Here is a 25,225-nt window from a genome sequence, read left to right on the forward strand (position 1 = left end):
TTAGCAAACCCTGATTCAAGCCTTTTTTGTGAGTCAGAGCATGAGAGAGTGACCTTTTCCAGGAACATAGGGTATCTGACTATTGAGTCACTGTCTTTTGTGTTGAGGCCATTTGACATATTTCATGGGCTGCAGAATAGCTGTTGTGTATGATGATCTGAGGACAAACTGGTGCTCAGGGGGACACCGAAGGCCCAGTTGCTGGTCTGATTCCAACAGGAAGGAAATCTGACCATGAATCTCCCATGTCTCAGATGGATATCTATGTCATTGGGCTGAAAGATAGGAAGGAGCAGGAAAGTTCTGTTTATGAATCTAGTTGTTCGGTTTTATTAGCAACACTGCAAAACCAAAATGCTGGCTTGAGCAAGATTTTCCTTATTATTCCACCAATCGCTCCAGTTCTATTTTGTATTAGTCAACTTTTCATTACTTGATGGTTCAACTAAAAAAGAAAAAAGACAACAACCCTGTGTTCTATAATAGTCATTGCTTGTTTTAATACTGCACAGCATCTTAGGTAGCACCAAATTCAAGAACTGTTCCTCCAGGGAAAGAAATATGCTCCTGGGAGTAATCACCTGCTTGTTCTTGATTTCATGAGTGCTGTCCATACCCCAAAGAAAGATGTGCTCTTAGAAAACAATCCCTCTTGTATGCTGGTCATTAGCAGCATTGCTGAAAGAGAAAAGTAAGAGAAGTTGCTACTCTCTTTTGCATGTTCTCTCTCCATCCTGCAAAGGTGTCAGTGAGAACTAACATCTCTCTCTGAGTGAAGGAAGAGGGAATGAATGTAAAAATTGGCATTAGGGACCAAAAGATATTCCACTCTTCCCAGTGTCCCAAGGTGCTGAAGGCTGTTCTCTCATTTAGGGATGTCAAAACAGCTCCCCAGTAACAGCCCCAGTAGTTCCAGTGCCCTTTAACTAACCCACTGACTTGTTTGGAGCAGCAAAGCTCCACATCCTATCTCAACCACAGCTGCAGGTCACAGCATAGGATGCGTGGTTACAAGCATATATGACCATTCACTCCGTTTAGTAATTTCGAAGAGAAGAACAGGAGACCTAGTATCATAATACTTGCTAATTCACTGCTTGCTTTGAGTAAAACTAAAGTATGCACAACATAAAATAAACAGGAAAAGATTTTGTGATTTTTGCATGGTATAATCCACTAGAAAGTCCCTATATTTGTGCATTTTCTGTTTATTTTATGTTTCCCGGGAATTTGCAGTATGTTGCTTAGAAGGAAAAGCATCATGTTGGATTGCTGCTGAATTTTCAAATCATTTCAGATAGGACATCAGCTTGAAAGAGCACCCAGAATGAAAGAAGTGAAATCTGGTTTATTGTGGGTGGCTTGCAAACAGTTAAAACTCTGTATTGCCCCAATACACCTTTTTTATTTGAAGTAATCCTTTAGGATCTTCCTCTCTCTGTCTCTCTTCTCTTTTTTTACTTCCTTCAGCTGGTTTAGAAGGGCTGGACACAACTTCCTCCAGAGCACATTAGCGGCTCTCTAAGCATCAGTCAGATGAAAGTAGTTAGGGAAAAACACATGACACTTACCCCACATCCCCATGAAAGCAAGAAATGGGTTCTGTCCTGTTCTTTTTCTTTTGGGTTGCTTATTCTGTTGGGATGTAGAATATAGTGAGCTGAAGAAGAGTGCCAACATGGAAAGAAAATGCTAGTCATCTTAGGACAAGGTCTGTCCTTAGTTCCACATGGACGATTTCTGTCAGTTTAGTGTGCTGGATGGATCACAAGTGTTCCCGCACAACCACTCCATGCTGGATTGAATAGTGTTGATGATGACGCTTTGCAGAGTAGGCCAGATATTCGCTCAGCCTATTCTTGAAAATGCTTCCTTAACTTCCCAAATGACCATTCATACTGATCTGGTTTAGTTTTTCTAACAGTGTGCAAATATAAAGACTGAGAGTCCAATGCAGATCATCTCAAGGGCACACTCTAATTTAGCCTCAAATTTCTGCCTGCTCCAAAACTGCTAGTGTTTTCTTTCTCTCTCTTGTTGATTTGCTTTTCCTCTCGGCCTCTTCCTTTCTCTATCCACATCAAAATATTATTGTTTTGCCCACTTGACACTCTCAGTGGGATGCTGCATTCAAACCCTCGTTCAGCCAAAGTCTTTCAGCATATGTTTTATTTTAAATGTGTTACAGACCAGCCCAGAACCACTGTATATATTGGGCTTATTCACACTCTTTATGCTTTGTTAGACTGGCACCAGAACATTGAAGAATATTGTGAGGTTTCAATTAATTATGAGTTTGTGTTTGTCTTCCTGCTGTTGGGCTTTCTGTTCCAGTTTACAAACACAATTTTTAGCACCATCAGTCATACCAAGAAAAACTAATGAGTCCTGTCTGGGTAAAACGGGCCTGGCTGCTGCAGTTCCCTTCTGAACATGAATTCGTTCAACTTCCCTGCGGAAGGGAGGCTCACCTACTCTTCAGCTGCAGATATCCTTCAGTCCTGTTTCCAGGATCCTCCGGAGTGGGTGCTTCATGTGCTGGGTCTACATACAAGCAGGTGGCAGACTGGAGGAGTGTAGGAGAGCCAGATATAAAAAAAAACCCCAAACCACCCTCCAGATTGCATTGTCTGCCTTCCCCCTGCCACTTTGCTGAGGGAAATACTGTCAGCACCAAAATGAAGCACTCACTCCTCCTTCTCCACTCCCACCCTTTTGCTGAGGCAAGAAGTCTTTCCTTCTACAGCAACCAGCAGTCTCTGTGTTACGCTGTAGTTTTCTTAAAGGAGGGAGCAATCTAATGGTGTCCCGTGTGGTCATTCAGCTCTTCTGACTTTTAAGTACCTTGCACAGCTGATACAGGGCACTTCCAGAAGATGATTCATCCACTTAAAATTGTAGTCATCTTCTATAAATGCCCATCCTTCCACTGATGTTAGGAGGAGCTCCAGAAGTCTGTGCTCCTAGCTACAGCACCCTTGTGAAGTGCCTGAGAGTGATGCAGGATGAACAGGGGCCAGATTGCAGCAGGAAAGGAGGCTGCTGGATCTGACAAGTTGCAATCTTGCTGTGTAACAGAGTGTGCATGAGACAACCAGAAAGGCAACTGAGCCTTGTATTTGAGTTATAGAAGAGGAAGAGGATTGTGAAGAGGGAAGAGAAAGTCAGATACCTGTATTGAAACCGAGACAATCAAGATGCCTATTTTAAGTCTGCAGCGTAAAACTGTAACGTTTCTGATCTGGCTGCGCCCCCAGAATGAATTAAGGCTAAAACTGACCCACTCTGACACAGAGCACAGAGGGTCTTTGAGGTACTCAAGATCTTTGAAATACTTATGCTCTTTGAGAGGTGTTTCTTATAAAGGTAGCACTCTGCCTAGCCTTGCATAATCTGCCCTGTGTCAGAAATTAGGGAAAGAAGGACTAGCACTGCTGGCGATGGGTTTCCCTGCTCTTTTGCTTTCTTCCTATGAAGTTTTTGCTGATCAGCATAATTATAGCACAGAACTGCATTGAGGTTCCTGGGAAAGGGAAAAAGGTGTAAAAAACTTGCTGCATTCAGTTTGCCAGGATGAGCTGCTAAGTTTGCAGAGCTTTAGAGGCAAGACTCCTGATGAATCATTTCGACAGGCTTATGGAGAGCATCTTTGCCATAAATCACCATTTTTCTTGCAAAAATCAATGTTATGCTAAAATGCGAGGCTGAGAAATCCTATATTCACTTTACCCATGCCTTTTTAATTATCATTGTAAGAAAGTCTAAATACAATAATATTTACACACCTCCTCAATCAGTTAGAGAAAATCTATCCATTTTGACTAGCTGTCCTTCTTGGGATAAATCTTGGCCTTATCATTCCTATGTGGATATGAACATCCTGTGGAAGAAGGTGAATGATTAGAGGCAATCGGCTTCAGCACCAGTGCACACTTACCACAGGTGCCTCATGCTGCTCCCTTGAGCTGAGTAAGGTCAAGTAGACTGTGGGTCTGTCTTTGTGCAAATGGAACTGGCCATGTGGAAAAGGCAAGAAAATGTGCTTCCTGCTATTTGAACCCCATTAAATTTAAATCTTGGAGTAAATTAGACCCAAGACTCCCCAAGTCTACTAAAGAGAGGAACTGTTTCTTATACAAGTACATTCCCAAGAAACTTGTTGGATACTAACACCAGAGACTGTGTTGACAGTGCCAAGGCATGCAGTGCCCTTTAGTAGCTGAAGGGCTTCTGTGTAGATGGCTTTGACTTTCTACGGGTCCGCAAGGGATGCCTTAGGGGTGGGAAACTGGAAACCCCTGAGGCCATTCCAGTCATAAGGAATTACCTTTGTAGAGATTTGCAAGCAGCAAAGGCCATTGCATGGTGATTCATGCAGGAGAGGACAGTTTGTTTTTTTGGAGGCTTCTTTAATATTGTAGAACCAGAGAGTGGCTTAAGGATGGAGTATCTCTTAATTCTGATTTTTGTTATGTAAAGTAAGGCTACTAATATTACGATCTGTGCACATATTGTGTTTTGCATTGGCATGTTTCATGGCTAGCCACCACAGACACGGCTTGTTCATGCATCCTTCTGAACTTGACAGTGTGAGAAAAAGACTGTTTAGTTCTGGCTGGAAATGTTAACAGTTTTTCTGTATGCTCCAGAGCCAGAGATAATTTTTTATACTCTGCAGCAAAGTACACACCTACTGAGGTACTGGTTTAAAAATGTGCTCTGCTAATTTGTAGTCAGATTTTGGATCCATTCTAGTGTTTCAGCTCCCTAGACCTATAAAGATATCTTCATTTACACAGTCAGGAAACAACCTCAAAACAGATTAAAAGATGGGAACTCTTCAAAGACTGCAAGATTAATTTAATGTCCTGCAGATTCTCTCAGTAGGATAGTGGTTAAGAAAAAAAACCAAACCCTACAGCTTTTCAAACCTGTATAAAATATTTATTTGCTAAGATTTTTAATGGCAGAATCTGCCCAAGTATTTACTCTCAGTGACCTGTATAGTTAAGGCTTACATAATTACACTACACACCATTTACTGGAAAGGCTTCAAATATTCATTGACTCCTCGTGTTTTAATGTAAACAAAGCACTTAGAATACCTAGTGGTTTTAATTCCTGCAAGGTGAAAAAGATGTCTGAAGCAGATGTTACTGCTTGGATGAGTGTTTCTGTGAAGCAACAGGGCAGATTGATGGTACTTAAATGATAGAGTTTCTGGCCAGAGATGTACACGCCTGCACATCCCTGTTTCTGATCCCAAACCAACATTATTCAGGAGCAAGCTTTGCCTAAGTAAATAAAGTTGAAAGAAGTGTAAAATGGGCGAATATCAGTGGAAAAGCAGGCCTTCATATTTGTGACTGCCTTCATTGAACCCCATGTTCCAGTGGTTTGTCACGAACATCTCTCCAAAGCAGGTTGTAAGGGGAGGCAATGAGGAGTTTATACATACACGTTTTGGGCAAAGCGTCACTGTGCCTTGTGCAGACATTACTCCTGCTTCTGGAAATAAAGAGAACTGAAGTCTTTTCATTGTTCATTAGGGAATGGACAGAGAAAGTATCTATTACTTGCTTGGGGGCAGTGGGCACAATATGGCCTGCGGCTGCCACAGATGGGAGAGAGGGCCAGGAAGGGCAGACAACTTCAAATGCATCAAACACGAGAACTGCCACAATTACTCCTCGCCTGCTGCTGTCACTGTTTTTATACATCTAGTTGATTAAAATTAATTTAACCTGCATTTTCTTAGACAGCCTTATCTGGTATAATTTTATTTCATACGTAAATTATTATGACTTTGCTATGAAGCCAGTTCCTACTTAACTGTGAATTTCAAAGTCAAAGTCAAATCAAAGCATCACAAAATTAATTGAGATTATTGTTCTGAAATGTGATATTGATTTATCTACTAAATCTGGATAGAAAACAACACAAAATTCTTTCCCTGTGCACCAGTAAAGAGCCTGCTTTTAATGAAGCACAAATCTGATTCATTCTACTTATGCTTAAAGAATCGTTGTAGTATTTTAAGATGGTACTTTAAGGGGGACAAACCTCAGCTACCTTTCCTTTAAGGAATGCTGATTTATTTTTGTGGTGGATAACATGGCAGCCTTTTCACTTTCAGCATTGCTCACTCAAAACAAAATAGTTAACTTCCAGGCTTCTTTTATCTTAGACCTTTTAAAGATGAATAAACTAAAAAGCAATGCCTGATCAAAATAACAAAGGGTGATACGGTGCCTTTAGTTTCTTATAAGAGTGTCTGCAAATTCCTGGTGGAATTCTAGGCCGGGCACTGATGGAGCTGGCTAAGGATATCGATCGCCACTTGAATTCACTGAATAAATAATGGTTGCCATAGTTATTGAGCATTCACAACTGGTGGGGAAGCACGGAAATCTCCAAAACACCTCCTGTGATAGTTTTGCTGGAAAATCACCCAATTAATTCTGTCTCATATCATGAAAATAATGCAAGATACACAGGATGCTTGGACTGCTTGTACTAGAATTTAAATTGTATTTGAGCATCTCTGCCACCTATTTTAACAGCTAAAGAGAAAATGGCACTTGCAGTCTCTTATTTAATGCGGCAGAAAGATTAACAGACATCATATAACCCCAACTGTTCTGAGAAATATTATACTTTCAAAGCACTTTTTGCTTTGAGTACCGGAGTATAGATTTGGGTTACACCAAAGAAAATGAGTTCTCTCGATTTTTGGTAGGGATGCTGATGTGTTTTTTCCTCTTGCTTTGCAGAACGACATGGATTAAAAGAACCAAAGAAAGTGGAAGAGCTATGCAACAAGATCACAAGCAGTTTGAAAGATCACTTAACTTTCAGTTGCCAAAACAAAGGACAACCGCTTGAGTCTGCAGAGCCGAAGGTACTGGGTGTTCTGGCTGACTTGCGTTCTCTCTGCACACTGGGACTGCAGCGCATCTTTTACCTGAAACTGGAAGATTTGGTGCCAGCTCCTTCCATTATTGACAGGCTGTTTCTGGACACCTTACCCTTCTGAGTCTAACCACCCTCCGGAAAGGCAAATGCCCACCAGAGCAGGCAAACAGATCGTGACTTACAGCTAACATTTCTGCCCTCACTTAACAGAAAAGCAGCTCCGAGTCTAAAATGAGGTCTTTTCTGGCGCTTTGTCCTTACAATCTGAGGCCTGAAACTTACTGGCTTACTGTTTTGGGGTTGTGTTCTCTGTTTTCTTTTGTGTGATTTGGGTTTTTTAAATGGCTAATATGGCACTTTTGGACAATGCTATCCCAGCAGCAGTAAAAGGTTAACATGACTGTTTTAAATCTGTTGTTTAACACCTCATGGTGTATAAGGAGTAAAATTGTAGAAGCTGTATTTGAAAACAAGAACAGCAAATAGTTGTTTGCCAGGGTAGTATGTGTTTTGTGAGAGTACCTTTAGCATACTTCCTGCATCAAGGGCACATACATCAGCACAATCGAAACAAAAATTCACTTTTTTAGCAAAGTACATTCAATTGAACATTTCATACAAATCAAATATAGCAAAATGACAATGGCTGTTAGCTCCCATGTTCAAGTGCAATTTTTTAAAGTGCTGTCTTACTAAGTCTCGTTTATTAACTAATTTATTTTACTATCAAAACAAACGGAAGAAATCAAGTGAGAAAATTACATGCACTAACTTACCTGACAGAGTTTTCCAAACTTGATTCCATGTAGCGCGACTTATTGACAAATGTATGTGGAAGACACGGGAGCAATTGTGGCTCAGTTGTTCCTTAGCTAAGGAAATACGAGTAAGTAGTGATTGGAGCATACAGGGTCAGCATCAGGGATAGTTCAGTTTTAGACTTCTAACACAAGTGACTAGTTAGTCAACAGACAGAAGATGGTTTTCAAGAACAAGCAAGTCTTGTAAAATAGTATGAATGTAAGTGCTAGGAAGGGTATAGTGGGCTGCGTTTAAACATTCCGTGTTCGTACTCCTTTTTGTATGTTTATACTGTTGATGCCATATTAATATGAAATAATTTGTTGCATAGTGTCTTTATTTGTATAAATGTTTGTATGCATGGTATATTGTAATGGCTTTGCCTGTATTTATTGCAATGACTGCCAGCTCATGGGAGCCCTGTTACACATGATAACTAAATGGGGTGTTCACACTGACTCAGATACACCAGTTGGAAAACTATATACATATATATAATGTGTATATATATATATGTATATACCTATATTTGTGTGCGTGTGTGTGCGCGCGGGTGTCTTTTTATTAACCATTTGTATATAAAATATCTGTCCAATCACAAGCAGAGTTATTTTACAGTTTATTTGCAGTGACTTCTAAGGCAGTACTGTTTAGCACTTTGATATTAAAATCTTGCTCATGTTTTGCTAAATTCAAATACTATTTAAAAAGTTTAGTTCTAAAAAACTTTATATGCACTGTATTAAGTCGAAATTTTGTTGGTCATTTTGCTAAGGAAATTTTTGAATGTCAACCTGATGTCACTGTATCTTTTGTTAGCTTTAAGCATTCTAGCTTTTGTCTTTTTTTAAACTATGCTGTTTATATGGAAATTAAATTATACAATCAAACAGATGCCAAATGAATTGCCTAATTGCTGCAAAGGATAACCCAGATATCGAGTCACTGTATGGTTTTCAAATAGTAATCTGGTATTTTATCACTTACTATGTTTGGATGTGCTTTTATGAAAAAATTATTCTTATATCAAGATTTATAGTAGTGTCAATAGGGAAACAGACTTCTAATCACTATAGTTAATATTTCCGGTTTACCTGCAGATAATATTTGGAAAAGTATTGCTTTTTGTATTGACTTTTAAGCTTATGTGCAAACATAATAGCATAATTAAATATCAGAGAAGCTAATGTTTCTTGTAGGTTGCTGTAACAAGCCTGACCAGCAAGACAAATATATTTTGACTGAATTTGCTTTTGTATATACTAAATATATATATACATATATATACACTCACACACATGTGCGCATACAAAAACATACTGACACAAAATCCAAAAGTATGTTTACTTTTGTCTCCTTGTGTAAGACACAAGGTCCCTTGAGAAATTACTTTTATCTAGGGACAAATCCTGCCAGGTGCTGAGCACCAGCCAGAGGAGGGCTCGCAGGCGCTACTTGCGAGTGGGCCCTTTTACAAAGAATTTTCAGGCAAATCAGCATAGTACAGTAAAATTGCTTTTTTGTTGAGCAAGGTTTATTTATTAAGTGGGATGTGAGTGGGAGGTAGCAGGTCCAGAGCCCCGTGTGAGACTTCACGTAGCCGGTGTCCTCCAGTCTTCCATAGATAGTCTTAACTGTGATACTCTCCCAAGTCATGTCACCCGTGGAATTGTCCTTCATGTCCACTTCAATACATAGATTCATCCTAGAGTACAACCAGCGACAGGTCACAGTGGTAAAGGAAAGAGTTAATGCAGAATAAATCTACTTCTTTTCTTAGAGCTCTCTCAGTGTGAACATGCCTTTGTCTAGGCAGAATTCAGGAATATATCAGGTGTTAAGGGAGAGTGCCTTGCTTTTATTTCAGACAACAGTGTTTCAAGAGTTTCTTCACTCCGCTGACCGCAGTACTTTTTTTCTTTTCCGTTTTTCTTTCTTTTCTTCTTTTTTCTTTTTTGTTTTTTCTTTTTTTTTTTTTTTTTTTTTTTTGTGGTGTTAACCTGTGGGTTGAAAGAAATGCTCTTGTACATATACAATGTAAATTAAAATTATTAAATTGAATAACATTTTTTCAGAGGCCCCATGTGTGTTGAATAAGTATGCTTAATTCTGTTAAAATCTGATGTGAATTTTTTATCATTTATAAAACATTAAAAAAAATTGTCTACTTGAGTCTTGAAAGTGAAAAAATTGGTGAAGCATGCTTAAGAACACTGGCAATTTAATGGCTAGTCTTTTGATTAAAGCAGCTTTTGTATAAATACAATAAGACCCTGCAGTATCTGGTTATGCAATCTCTATTAGATACTGAGAGCTGGACCATGGTCACCCCAGAGGTTGAGCTACATATGGACCAGAGCAGGGGGACTACCTGCCCCTCACTGTGCTTCCACTCCATGCCAGGAAGGGATTGTAATTAACTCACAGATGAAAAGGGAGGGAGGGGATGGCTGTAGGGCTCGTGGTCCCATAGCACCAATGTCTGGCTAGAAAGAAGACAAAGCTCTGATCCCATCTTTTCCCCCTTTGTGTCAGTAAATGCTGGTAAGACATCACTCCAGCAGGCACCTGCAGCATTCTCTTTAAATGTGCATCCAATTGCTTTCCTTACTGTGCCTTTGCTTTGCAGGAGGGATCGCTTATCCCCTGCCAGACAAAACTGTTTGGCTACGAATGCTTTTTCAACAAATGCAGTTTTGAGACGCATCTGCCACTATTCTGAGTATGGCCACAGGTACTGATGGCTATTACATACCTCTGCGAGAGCTGTTCTGCAGGAGCTGCTCAGCTGGAGATTACATCAAATGATGTGCTGTGGTGGGCTGCAGGATCGGCAGCTCCTCCTTTGGAAATGTGACAAAACAAAAGGTTGCTCAAAACCTTCCAAATTATTTGTTGCTCTTTTTCTCTATGCCTTATTTTTTAAATCAAACTATGAACCCTAAAATTGTTAAAGATCATGGCAATGAGTTTTGCATAATAGTCTCGTTAAGCAAAATGTGCAGGTCTTGTGATCAACCCGCACCAGGTTCTGAATCTTCACCCTACAAGACAAAGCTTATCCTCATTAAACTCACAAGTATCTTAACTTGCAATTACTTTGGGTGCCAAAAGTTGCATCCTTAGACATGAGAACAGAACTGTGTCCTGATATAGATCACCTGCTCTTGTGTTCTTATGTGTGTCTTATGTACTTATACTCCTAAACCACACCAATGGCAGAGTCCTCGCAAAGGGATGTGATATCCAGTGGTGGACTCTGACAGTGGGAGGTTGGGCTGAGTTAGGAGTATAATAGTGTGTTCTTCTAGTAGGACCATCCTTGGATGGGAGACTGGCACCAAAACACCCTGAAATGAGCAAATTTCACTAGAGGTGAGTCAAATCTTTTTCTACATCTTTCCTACTTTTCACATTCAGGTTCATTTGTCCAGTCCACAAAGCTAACATTTCAGTTATGTTGCAGAGAGAAGGGGGAGAGAGAGAGAAGTTTAATTGTATAAAATTAAGCATGGCTTTGTCAAAAATTGGCAACTCCCTCTATGGACACTATGAAACATGTCTTTTGATTAATTATTTGTATTATAGCAACACCTAGAGGCCACAATAGAGATCAGGACCCCATTTTGCTAGCTACCCTAACTAGCACCTCCAGTACCCACCCACCCAGGAGAAGCTCCAGTCCAAATAGACAAAAGAAAAAGAAATAGGAGCAACACAGGAAAAAAAAGGAGTGCCATGCCCAAGGGTGTACAGCATTTCAGTCACAGAGTTAGGGGTACAATTTTTTGTTTACTAAGCTAGTGTCCAGTTAATGCTCTTATTTCGTTTTCCTTTTCGTTCCCTGGGCAATTTATGCTGCCACTGTATAAAATTTTATGAACTAACAATAAAAGCATTGAAAATTTCAAACTAACCTATGTATTCAAACTGATCTTGTTTACCCTGTATATATAAATCATCCATGAGACTATTCAAAGTCCTGGTCAGTCATATGCTTGGAACTAAGCTGCGTTACAGGATTTACAGAAGAGCTATTTAGCTGTTCTTTATGAAATGAATGAAAGCGACCATTAGGAATATTGTGAGATATGGATTAAACAATAATTACTAATGGATAAAAAGGATTAACTTTTTAAAATTACAAACTATTGATGCAGTAATTGAATAAATGGAGAGTCAATTAATCAAATTCTTAGCAGCAGATGACATATTTGAGAACTGTATTCCAGACCTATGTTGGTGAGAATTACCAATGCTGTACTTGTCAAATAAAAGAAAAAGAAACTTGTTTACTATATGGCAACACTTTTAGCAATTTTTCATCTGCTTTCTTTTTTAACATTAGATGCCTTTACTTTTATATCCATAGTATGGAATGTTCTGGCTGCATTTGATTACAGAAGAAGTTTGAATACATGAAGGTGTGACATGGCTGTGGAAGTTGTGAGAGACCAAGACAGTAAATGCTCCATCCCTGGCAGTGTTCAAGGCCGGGTTGGACAGAGCCTTGGGCAACATGATCTAGTGCAAGGTGCTCCTGGCCATGGCAGGGGGCTTGGAACTAGATGATCTTAAGGTCCTTTCCAACCCTAACTACTCTATGATTCTATGATTCTGACCTAAACTCATGAAAGCAAGGACTTTCTTTAAAGAGAATGGGGGGATTCCAGCTGTAAACAGGTATTATGTATATGGCAAGATACATGTGTGTGTATAAGGGAACTACTTACTGTCAAGTACAGTATTCTGAAGTCATACAAGAAAGAAGACCACAGGAAAAAAAATGCTATTTTTTCCTATTGTTTAATATTTTCATAGAATCGCAAATCATTTAGGTTGGAAAAGACCTGTAAGATCATTAGTCTAGCTGTTAACATAGCACTGCCAAGTTCACCACTAAAACATGTCCCTAAATGCCACATCTATATGTCTTTTAAATACCTTTAGGGATGGTGACTCAATTGCTTCCGTGGGCAGCCTGTTCCAGTGGTTGACAACCTTTTCGGTGAAGAAGTTTTTCCTAATACTCAATCTAAACCTCCCCTGGCGCAGCTTGAGGCCATTACCTCTTATCCTATCACTTGTTACTCGGAAGAAGAGACCAACACCCACTTCACTACAACCTCCTTTCAGGTAGTTGTAGAGAGCAATAAGGTCCGCCCTGAGCCTCCTTTTCTCCAGAGTAAACAACCCCAGTTCCCTCAGCTGTTCCTCATCAGACTTGTGCTCCAAACCCTTCTCCAGCTCTGCTGCTCTTTGTTCAACATGCTCCAGCATCTCAATGTCTTTCTTGTAGCGAAGGGCCCTGCACTGAACACAGTATTTGAGGTGCAGCCTCACCAGTGCTGAGTACACAGGGATGATCACTGCCCTGGCCCTGCTGGCCACACTATTGCTGATACAGGCCAGGATGCTGTTGGCCTTCTTGGCTGCCTGGGCGCAAGCTGGTTCATGGTAAAATTTTATCACAAATACATACATAAATAAATAAGCAAAGTGACATTTAAAGACAGATGTGTATTTAAGTAGTTGAAATATCTCAAATAACCCAAATTCTTTAACCTGCTAAGTAATGCATTAAAAAAACTCCCTCCACAATAACTTCCACTGTGGTCTGTGATTAAACACTACTGTGGAATGAAAGTGAATTATAGAGATGGCTTGATACTGGGGGAAATTTCAAATGTAGTAGATAGAAAACAGAAATTAATTTACCTTTCATGGGGTCTTATTATTTATCTTGCTGTGTTTCCTAATTAATTGACGATATTGATGTTTACACAGGGATTTGCTCCTTTCCAACTTCGCTTGATCCTGTGAAGAAGTCAGAATGCTGCATTTGTAGTATTACATTTATTGCTATGGCAACAGTCAGGGATTTCACAAACACTAATTAGGGTTGGCAACTTGGAATATTTTCAGTACGGCCCCATATAATTTTCCCTCTTTTATCCATTTCTCATTATACCTTACTTTAACGATTGACTTCCTCAGTATGGATACAGGTTTTTCCCCGTGTCCTCAGGATTCACTTAATACCTTCTCTGGTTTACAACCACCTTTCTACACCTCCACACACACACAGTTAAGAAGTAACTGCAGTCTCTACCTGCATTTGTGTTAAGCTCCATTTCTCACACTTCAAATTAATCCAAGTTTCCGTACAACCAGCTGGTTTCTACGCCAGCATGTGCAAAAGTAGTAAGGAAATGTACAGAGGCTTAGCTGCATCTTCCCAGGCAAGCTACTTTTAAAGGTAGATGCTAAATCTTGCTCTAGGCAGAGTACAAGCCTTCTGTTCATGGAAGCTTAACGTCCAAAGATCGTGTAAAATATCTTAATTCAAGCATGTCAAAAGCATTTATAGACATATAATTTACTATGTAATAATATGGAGAGCTGAGCCTGTGTGAACCTCATGAAGTTCGACGAGGCCAAGCGCAAGGACTTGCGCCTGGGTCAGGGCTGAGTGATGAGTCTGTTCTGCCCCTCTACTCTGCTATCATGAGAACCCACCTGTAACACTGCATTCAGCTTTGGGACCTCCATCATAAGAAGGATGTGGACCTTTTGGAGCGAGTCCAGAGGAGGGCCACACAGATAATCAGAGAGCTGGAGCGCCTCCCCTGTGATGAGAGGCTGAGAGAGTTGGGGTTGTTGAACCTAGAGAAGGCTCTGGGGAACAACTTTTTGTGGTCTTCCAGTATTGTAAGGGGCCTACAGAAAACATGAGAGGGAGTCTTTATCATGAAGTGTAGTGATAGGACATGGGGTAATGGTTTTAAACTGAAAAAGACTGATTAAACATTAAATGAAGAAGTTCTTTACTGTGAGGGTGGGTGAGGCACTGGCACAGGTTGCCCAGAGAAGCTGTGGATGCCCCATCCCTGGCAGTGTTCAAGGCCAGGTTGGACGGGGCTTTGAGCAACCTGGTCTAGTGGAAGGTTCCCTACCCCTTGCAGGCAGTTGGACGAGGTGACCTTCAAAAGTCCCTTCTGTTGTGGTTTAAGCCCAGCCGGCAACTCAGAACTACACAGCCGCTCGCTCACTCCCCCCCTTCCACTTCCCCCCGCTCCCAGAAGGATGGGGAGGAGAATCGGAAGAATGTAACTCCCAAGGGCTGAACCCAGGACACCTTCCAACCCAAACCATTCTATGGTGTCATGATTCTATACTAATCTTGTATTACAGTTATCCAATTGAGTTAGTGCCCTAATTTACCCAGAAGCCTTATCAAACCCCGTGTTGGCAGTGAATTTTTGGGCCTCTCTAAAAGCAAAATGTATTAATTTGTTAACAAAGAGAGAAAGCACATGTGTGATGGCATCAGCAAGAGGGGAGGTTTTACTTCATTGGTCATGCTTAGGGTAAGAAAGAGATGTGTCTACTGAGGAAAGTAAAAGATTCCCATTCTGGGGCTCACTTGAGAACAAGTCCTAGCTGGCTGTCAAACCACCCACCCAGTAACAAAGATATTCAAATAAAAACAAGCAGAGAAAATATGCCCTTATTTGGAAAAGAAGACAACAAATGAGACTGGTTAGAGTACATTTATACTCTACGCCACTGTAAATGTCTAGAAAAGAAGAGAAAAATAATGGAACCACCTGGACCATCTTCATTAGGTTACAGGTGAAATTATATCTTATGTTTCTAATTTAGAAAGGATTTTGTTCATTATTAACAGAAAATTAGTATTTTAATAATAAACTCCGAGCCTGACTGCCATCTTCTTTCCCTACATGATGGGGAGGTAAAGATCCTCTTAAGTGATGGGAAAATATCTCATGAATTGTTAAGGAATTGAGAGTTTACTTGGAGGTAAATTACTGAATCTTCTTAGGAGATTATGACTGAAACCAGGGCAGAATTACTATGCTTGATAAAGAAAGCTTATTGAAATAAACAGTATAATGTGCTAAAAAAGCAAACAAATTATTTAGGTTAGACATTCAAGGCAAAAGTGAACGACTGGAAGAAGCTTTGTATTCCAACAGATGCTGAGACAAAGCTAACATAAACATCTAAAGAAAGCCTTTACTGAAAAAACACTGTTGCCTCAGAAGTGTACGTTTTGCCTTCCTTTTTTTTGAGGAAAGGCTGAACCGTGCCAGCTTGCCCAGTTTTTGATGATACTTCCCACTGCAGTTCACTGCAAGGATCAGTTTTAAAACCTACCCCTAATGCTTTTGAGAAATTTGAACCCATAGCCCTCCAGTCTTAGGGACTTTATTTTCATTACTTAACTTTGTTCCCACTATCCTTAATTTCAAAAGGCATAATCAAACTCATGGCAGGGCTCTTCGTAAGCTTTGTGAACTGGGCCACAGTCAAGAATTTCCACACTGAGTAATTTTATTACATGAAGTTTCCCGCCTGCTGTACAGAGCTGTGCAATGTTCAGCACAGACATCTGCTTTTCATCTGATTTCTAAAGGAAAGCCTGGTGGATTGCTGCCCCTTTGAAATTAAGGAGTCAGGGAACAAATTTAAGTCGTGAAAATAAAATGGCAAAGCTGGAGGGCTCTGGGTTCGAATTTTACAGAAGCATGGATGCTCTGTTTTAAACTCATCTCTTGAGGGAAGCGCAATGGAAAGTATTTCCACCGATTGGGCAAGCTGTCACAGTTCAGTCTTTTGGAAAAAGAATCAGGATCTGTCGCACGTTCAGACACAGAATTACGTCCACTTTAGACCTAAGTGATAGCTTTCAGTGAAAGACTTTTCAAGGTAAGTAATGCAGAGTGGCTGAACCTGAGAAACTAAAAGAAAAATAAAGATAACGAAATTAACTGAAATCTTCAAATTCTCTTAGAACACATGAGATTTTTGTAAAAAGGCTTGTTTTACTCCCTGCCTCCAAAGCAGCCTCTCTTCCCACGAGATGGAGTTGTAAATGCAACATGAAAAGCCTGCAGAATCATGCTGCTGGCCTCTCAGGGGCAGAAACAATCACGGAAATTTAATAAATATGGTGGGAAACGCTATTTGGTGTTAGCATTTTCCACTTTTCCATAGCGTGTTATTGTACAACTCAAGTAAAACACAAGGCCTGGTTTGATCTGGGCTGCCACGTCGTTTGGGCTGCAACTTCACAGACATGACTAGCTGGCATAAGGCAGGATTTCTGCCAGCAGCATTACTTCATGCCTGCCTGTTTCTTCCCTCTGTGGTGCCTTCCCTTCCTTGGGTCTGTGACAGGGATTGTGTGGATGGGAGGAGAAACCGAGCAAGAAACTTGTCTGGGTTAAAACTAACCTGGTTTTCCCAGGTGGGGGTCTCATCTCTGCTCTTGTGAGACACCACCCGGAGTACTGCATCCAGCTCTGGGATCTCTGGTATAAGAAAGTCATGGACATATTGGAGCAGGTCCAGAGGAGGCCACAAGATGGTCAGAGGGCTGGAGTACCTCTCCTGTGAAGACAGGCTGAGAGAGATAAGCTTGTTCAGCCTGGAGAAGAGAAGGCGCTGGGGATACTTGATTGTGGTTTTTCAGTATGTAAAGGAGGCTTAGAAGAAAAACAGAGAGAGACTTTTTACTAAGGCCTGTCGTGACAGGACAAGGAGCAATGGTTTTCAACTGAAAGAGTGTAAGTCTAGATTGGACATAAGAAACTCTTCACTTTGAGGGTGGTGAGACACTGGAACAGGTTGCCCAGAGAAGTTGTGGTTGCCCCATCCCTCATCCCTGGCAGTGTTCAAGACCAGGTTGGATGGGGCTTTGAGCAACCTCATTTAGTGAAAGATGTCCCTGCCCACAGCAGGGTGGTTAGACTAGATGATCTTTAAAGGTCCCCTCCAACCCAAATCATTGCGTGGTCCTGTGATTCCTTACCGGTCTGCAATGCCGTTAATATATATTTATTTTCCCATTTGCTGTCAGGATACTTTGGCGTAATTTTCAGATCTGCTCCATACCCATAATGCCAAATAGAAGCAAGAAGAGTCATGGGTACTCTTTTGAATCCCACTGCCATACACTATTTGCATGGGAGTAGCCTGCAGAATTCCCAGTTGAAATAAGGGGCCCATTGTGCCAAGTCCTCTTCACACACTTAATTGGAGACACCCCCAGACACCTCCTGCTCCAAATACATTTATAACTAATGAAGCAAGATAGAGAGAAAAAGTGTTATATTTGCTGTATGGATAGAGGCATTCAGAGATTTGCTCTGTCACATGGGAACTTTGGAAAAGTTAAGAAGTTAATCCAGATGCCACCGTACTAGCCTTTTGCTGTAAAAAGTAATTCCTTCCTCTTTTATGCCATGAGTCAGCGTACTTTTCCAAAACGGTGCTTTCAGACTAACAATTGTCAAATTGCTTGGGGAGACTCTAACCTGACATATTTAGTACAGTCTTCCCACAGCCCTCACAGAAGCCCACAGATGTCAGCTTTGATCAGACTCAGCCAGGGCTGCAAAACCCATTGGGTTCGTAGGGCTAGGATGCATGTTAAATGGCCTAAAAAGTTAATCCTTCAAAAATTACTGTGTGTTCTGCACTTAAGAGAGACACACAAGGCTGCAAAGGGCAGCATTTCCAACAGGCTGCCCTAAAATAACAGCCTAGTTATTAGTCCAATACTGGTTTTAAACCTAGAAATTTCTAGATCAGAGGAACTCTTTTAGAAGCAGAATACTGCTTCGAGTCTCACACTGCACACACAGACACCACACTGTGAAGTGCTGTCACCATCTAGTCAGCAGAGTCCAAACCAGTCTCGCAAACCCGAATGGCATAACACATAAAGCAAAGGATGTTTCTGTAACTGTCTTATAGTAATTACAATCAGAGTAGGTTGTAAAAAAAAGAAAACGTCACATAAGAGATTTTGTTTCCAGTACTCACTATTAGAAGAGCAATTCATATGAGTGGACTGCTTAAAAGACTGTAATTCAGCAAGGATAGAACAGGAAGAACAAACCAAACCAAATCAAACCAAAACAAGGATATGTTGTTAGAAAGCTGCAGAGAGTTCACAATCATAAAAGGCTGTAATTTTACAGATTAAGACTACATAAGAACTCATGTGCTAGTTTCAAGTGGGGGTCCATCTAGCCCAGCATCCTGACAGTGGCCAGGGCAAACTAGAAATGGGCTCTGAAGGGTGGTCTTGACTTTAGGATCCCTGGAGCCTAAGACTATACTTAGCCGGCATCTCATCATGCAGCGGTCTCCAAATCTTTTTGATTGTGCACCCCTACCAATAAAACATTTTTAAGCATGCACCCACAACATATGTACTTATATGTATTTACAAATATACTTATTTATAAATTACATACATAATTTTTATATATATGTATATAAACTATATACATTATCTATATATATATTGAGTGTATATATATAAAAATATGCATATACATAAAAATATATACATACTGATGAAGTTCTCTTTTTTTCCTGCACCTCAAAGGATCATCTTGCAGAGCCCCTGGGGTACACACACCCCACTTTGGAGATCACTATGATAGAGGCTGTCCAACCATTTTAGTAGCTTTCTAGAAACAGTGAATAATATTTTTTAAACACAGAACATGTTGCAGCCAGTGCAGACACATTAGTTACTGGACCTCATTCAGATGGTAAAGACCTGCTGTATTTGGCTACCAGTAATCACAACCCTCTCACATTTACTTCATGCTCATTGAGTGCGATACCAATTAGAAACAGAAAGGGACAATTTGTCCAAGCTTAAAAAAACCCTTGTTGCTTTAACAAGCTAGGAACATCATTTTAACGTGGGAAATATTAATAGGAACTGGAAATAGTTCAAGAACATTCTACTGGGTATATACAAAAAAAAAAAGTGCCACAAATTTGCAAGTAGAAGAGAAATCGTGCTGGGGAGGAAAGAATTTGTGAAATACAGAAGATGCAGAAATGCTAGTCAAATGTTAGCAATCAAAGTATAAAGAATGTAAAAAAGGATAACAGCAAACTACAAATTTCTAAAAAATGTACTCTGATGAAAGCACTTATATTAGAAAAGATCAATGGGAACAGTTAGAAGGAACGTACAAAAAATACATTAGAGCAGAAAATTTCTGCACCAATTATTGGTCCATTGCTAGAAACAGGTATAATTTTGAAAAAAGGCTCAGAAAAGATGTCACTATTTCCTTTCTGATTTCATAAGGAAGCAGGAGGATAAATTTGCTCAATAAAGTATTGTAGATGGACCAGATAACCTGGCATCCAGAATGAAGAATGATGCAGAGTAGCTGCAATTGCATGTGTACAAGTCAAGCAGCCTAGAGGGAAACAAGCAGCATGGAAAACAGGAAAAATCTCAAAAGATCTTTGAATTGCCAATGCATTCCAAATATTAAAAAGAGCAGAGAGATGATCCAAGAAAAAATAGATCTGCTAGTTAAATGCTGAAACTGGATGCATAATGAGAAGTTTCATTTAGAAGCCCACCAACACAGAACTGAACACTTAAGGAGCAATTAATAATAATCAATATGATTTCATAGGACGCAGGTCTTGTAAAACAAATCTCTATTTTATCTTCTTCAATTTTCTCTTTGTTCACAGCTATTGCTCTGGTTTGCAAAGATAACTGTTCATGCAATATTCACAGGCCTGTGTCGCCGAATCGCTTGACCATGGATTTTGAATATCACATTATATGGAACTAAAAGGATATAAACTGGGGTCCTATCAGTCTATCAGTGAATGTCTTTGTCATTGCTACAGTTTCCACTGATTAAATTTGCACAGGATACAAAAACAAGTGGGATGGTAAGCAAGGAGAACAGGCAATTTGTAGAGAGTGATCTGAATTGCCTGATAAAACAATTGTATGGAGATATGAAGACATGTATTGAGGAGTGAGAAATGCAATCTCACGATACTGAAAACTCACTTCAGAGGAGCACATACGGACCATCACAAATTAAGCTGAAACTAGTGTAGCTAATTGCTTCCCAACGATGGCAGGGGATGCAAGCCTTGGTGAAACCTAATGACTTCATCCTGGCAGTCTGAATGCTCCAGTGTGTCTGAAGTTGTATGACACATTTTGGGGATGAGCTGTCATGATCTTCATTCACAAGATAAGCTTGAGTTGTTTGTTTGTGGGGGGGTTCTGGCTCTGAATGACAGGGAGCTATATTTTCCTAACAACTTTGTAGATCAACCTCCAAATATAAGCCTGATCTAGGAAAAGCACTCCAGAGCTCCTAAATGTGTCGATGATAAGTCAAAGTTTAGAACGTGATAAACAGTGCAGAAATAAAGTTTATGAAATTGTATTCAAATTCCTTGCCAACTTCATGCTCCTTTTTATTCCTATCTCTGATTTTTATTAGCATAAATGTGTTGTGAAGGTTTGTTTTCAGCTGAATTCTCAGATACAAACATAACTATTCATGCATAATTAAAAGTATGTTTTGTTCACTAATCATTAGTAATCATGCTCTAATTCAGTATCCGAAGTCCAATAATAAATCACGGAGCAGAAAAACCACAATGCAATTGAAGTGAGAGAGTATATGTTGCAAGCAGCAAATAGTCAAAGTTAACTCACAGGCATAGACAATATTTTCCTTCCAAATCTTCAGGTGAGGACTCGGAAAATCAGACTATCAGGAGGAATCAAGATCAGTTCATGAATGATTTGTGAACAAAACAAAAAAAGCTAATGTTATCCCATAATTCATTTACAATAAATGATTCATCCAGTCCTCGTAACATCCATGCTAATACTTCATAGCTGACCCAACCAGTTACTCTATTTTCAGACATCAGCAGAGGTATCTCTTCACACATGATCTTGACGAAGGTTCCATGCAAACAGGCAAGACCAGATTCTCCTTCTGGTGCAAACTGCTGTCTCCACTAGATTTGACAGAGCTATTTCAGTTTCATCAGTTTCTAGCTCAAAATCTAGAGCTGACCAATAACCTCAATTGCCACAGTAATAATAAAATATGATGGATTGTTTGTTTTATGAAGGACATATGTATATTAGCTTTTGATGGGTTTAATAGGCTTTGTGTATGGCTTTTATAAATTTATGTAGCTTACTGTACACACATTCTGATTTTTGCAGTGTTTCCCACTTGTTGCTCCAAGTTTTCTTTTCTTTTATTCCCATAGTTTCCATGCAAGCCTCTCCCCAGCAACTCTTCCCTTGTGCTACTTTGTCTCATCAGTAGCTCCCCTTGTACTTGAGCATGCAGCTTCTCTTTATCTCACTGCCAGTGGTCTGTATCAGCTGGTGCAAATTGACATTTTTGAATCCTAGGGTTATCTCATGGTAGTCTACACCTGCTATCATGACATATTTCCCTTCACATCTGACACCTGCACCTCATACACATATAACTTGACGTGTTGATGTTCCTAGTCTATCCTGTATCTGCCTGTGGGCAACCAATCTATTCTTCCTCCATATTCTGGGACTGGTGGAGACCCATGGATCAGATATGGCTTCTGTGAGGACCAGTACTGCTGTGCTTCAGAAGCACTTGGTAAAATTGCATTAACTATACTCTCTTTTGAGGTCATGAAGACCCAGCTGTCCAGTCTCCATGCAAGCCTTGCTATTTTTAGTTTGGTGCCTCCTACATTTTACCTCTCACAGATTTTCTAACGTTTTATTTCATTTCGTTACTGAAAACATATGGTAAACAGATGCCTAAGCAGGGCTCCAGGCACCCATCTCTTTCCAAACTTTTCAGGGTATCTGGGAAAATTCTGAGGTTTATCCTGATACACATTGCACTTGCAACTTATTTCAAGTGCTACCTTTTCAGCGACAGGCACCCGAACATCATCAGTTTTGGAGATGCATAATTTTAAAATGAAGTTTGTGTCCTTCTATTTCTTTCTTACACAGGCACCCTTGAAAACATAAATAAAATAACCACCAGGTTTCAAAAATGGTAGTGACTGGGTATCAGTCAGAGGAAGCAAGGATGCTCTAAAGAGCTTCTTTCTCCTTCTCACACGCACCTCTCAAAATTTAAAATTAATCAGTTGAGATTCATCTACAAAGATCAGTTTACCAGTCCCTCCCTGAACCTTAAGTAATGCTTTCCACTCAATGGCATGACCATGGCTCTGTCTGAGATAAAAGAGAAATGACCTGAAGACTTGAAAATGTTAAATCTAGTTCTGCTTAAAAATCGCTAGTCCCCTCCGAGACCACGATTTAGCTATTTTGCATAGATTCTGAGAGTGCTGAGTCTGGGCAGCAGGCCCCCCCTTGCTGCAGCCAAGGCAACTGTTCCAGGAGAGAGACCATCTTCCAGACAAACAGGAAAATGGGAGTCTTCATTAGTGTCCTGGTTTCAGCTGTAACAGTTATTTTTCTCCTTCTGTCTTGGGTTCAGCTATAGCAGTCATTTTTCTCCTTCTTAGTAGCTGGTGCAGTGCTGTGTTTTTGAGTTTAGTCTGGGTACAGTGCTGATAACACACCAATGTTTTAGTTGTTGCTAAGTAATGTTTACTCTGATCAAGGACTTTCTCAGTGTCGTGCTCTGCCAGGGAGGAGGGGAAGCCGGGAGGAAGCAGAGACAGGACACCTGACCCAAACTAGCCAAAGGGGTATTCCATACCACAGTATGTCATGCCCAGCATATAAACCGGGGGGAGTTACCCAGAAGGCCCCGATCACTGCTCGGGCTGGGCTGGATATCAGTCAGCACGTGGTGAGCAATTGTATCCTCTCCCCTTGTTATTTTCCTTACCATTATTATCATTGGTGGTAGCAGTAGTGGTTTTGTATTATACCTTAGTTACGGGACTGCTCTTATCTTCAACCCGTGGGAGTTACATTCTTCCAATTCTCCTCCCCATCCCTCCAGGAGCAAGGGGAGGAAGAAGGAGGGGAGTGAGCGAATGGCTGTGTGGTTCTGAGTTACCAGCTGGGCTTAAACCATGACAAGTAGAGCTGTCAGTCTCTGTCATAGACCTCTTTTCCCAGGTAGTAGCCTCAGTTTATACTGTAATTCTTCTCTTCCCTTTCCCATGCCTCACCCTTTGTTGTACTACCCTAAAGCAAAGCATTTAAAATTAGTATTTCAGTATGTTGACATTATTTCTGAATTTTTAAAAAGTGTATGTATGCTTTGGAGAAAGATTATTTTGGTACGCGGAACTATACATGAATATCAGCATTCTTTATTAAGGCTGCTTTGTAATTCATTGCTCACATGGGACCTGAAAGCCAAGAAACAGCATATCTGTTTTAACTCTGCTCTGTCCCCTTCCCAGGATTCACTCATTTCAGAAACATAACATATTGAGTACAGAATTTAACATGCAATCATGCGTTAAGAAGAGAGTACTGAGAGCCAAACATGTGCAAGGTGGCAGATTTACCCTTATGACTGGGTCTATCTCCCAAGCATGAAGACACCCAAGGTGTGTCAAGATCCGCTGCAGATATCAGGCGTCAGGATGTAGATTTATTCACAAAATGCAAATGTTTCATTTAGAAGCTATTTAAATGAACAGCCTCTTGAATTTATTGTCATGCTTTCTTTTTCCTTTCTCATTAAAAATGTTGTGCTTTTTTGCACAAAGCATGAGAATGCTGCAATGCGCCTTCTTCTGTATCAATATTGTGGTGGGTCGACCCTAGCTGGGTGCAGGTGACCACCAAAAAACCCTCCACAGCTGGGCACAGGAGAGAAAATAAAATGAAAGGCTCATGGGTTGAGATAAGGTCAGGGAGAGATCACTCATCACTTACCAACAAGGGCAGAATAGACTCAACTTGGAGAAATTAGTTTAATTCTATTACCAATCAAATCAGAGTAGGATAATGAGAAATAAAAACTAAGTCTTAAAACACCTTCCCCCCTTCCCTCTCTTCTTCCTGGGCTCAACTTCACTCCTGATTTCTCTATGTCCTCCCTGCCAGTGGCACAGGGGGGTTGTGGTCAGTTCATCACATGTTGTCTCTGCCTCTCCTTCCTCCTCAGAGGGAGCACTCCTCACACTCTTACCCTGCTCCAGTGTAGGGTTCCTCCCACTGCAGACAGTCCTCCATGAACCTCTCCAATGTGAGTCCTTCCCACAGGCTGCAGTTCTTCACAAACTGCTCCAGCGTGGGTTGCTTCCATGGATGCAGCCCTTCAGGTACAGACTGCTCCAGCGTGGCTCCCTTCCACTGGTCCACAGGTCCTGTCAGGAGCCTGCTCCAGCATGGGTTTCCCATGGGGTCACAGCCTCCTTTGGGCATCCCCCTGCTCCGGTGTGCAGTCCTCCATGGGCTGCAGGTGGAGATCTACTCCCCATGGACCTCCATGGGCTGCAGGTGGAGATCTGCTCCCCCATCGACCTTCATGGGCTGCAGGTGGAGATCTGCTCCCCATGGACCTCCATGGGCTGCAGGGGAACAGCCTGCCTCACCATGGTCTGCAGCACGGGCTGCAGGGGAATCTCTGCTCCAGCTCCTGGAGCACCTCCTGCCCTCCTTCTGCACTGACCTGGGTGTCCACGGGGCTGGTTCTCACACATGTTCTCACTCTTGTCTCTGGCT

The 25,225-nt window shown here is 40.8% G+C and overlaps 1 protein-coding gene and 1 long non-coding RNA gene across 2 annotated transcripts in view; one reads left to right on the plus strand and one right to left on the minus strand.

The window, feature by feature from the left end:
• The window catches only part of NR4A3 (nuclear receptor subfamily 4 group A member 3), a 28,500-nt gene extending 19,538 nt beyond the window's left edge, over nucleotides 1–8,962 (plus strand). Inside the window, exon 8 of the mRNA XM_030491958.1 lies at nucleotides 6,774–8,962. Within this exon, the coding sequence (XP_030347818.1) occupies nucleotides 6,774–7,036 (263 nt within the window). The 3' untranslated portion in view covers nucleotides 7,037–8,962. The remainder of the gene's footprint in view (nucleotides 1–6,773) is intronic.
• Nucleotides 945–24,771, minus strand: LOC115610447. Its single transcript, XR_003992233.1, has 3 exons — nucleotides 24,611–24,771; nucleotides 14,634–14,637; nucleotides 945–957 (listed from the first exon to the last, which is right to left on the minus strand). It is a non-coding gene; the product is annotated as an uncharacterized LOC115610447 (long non-coding RNA).
• Nucleotides 24,772–25,225: the final 454 nt, after the last annotated feature.

Source organism: Strigops habroptila, chromosome 1, assembly GCF_004027225.2.
Source record: "Strigops habroptila isolate Jane chromosome 1, bStrHab1.2.pri, whole genome shotgun sequence".
NCBI classification, from domain to species: Eukaryota; Metazoa; Chordata; class Aves; order Psittaciformes; family Psittacidae; genus Strigops; species Strigops habroptila.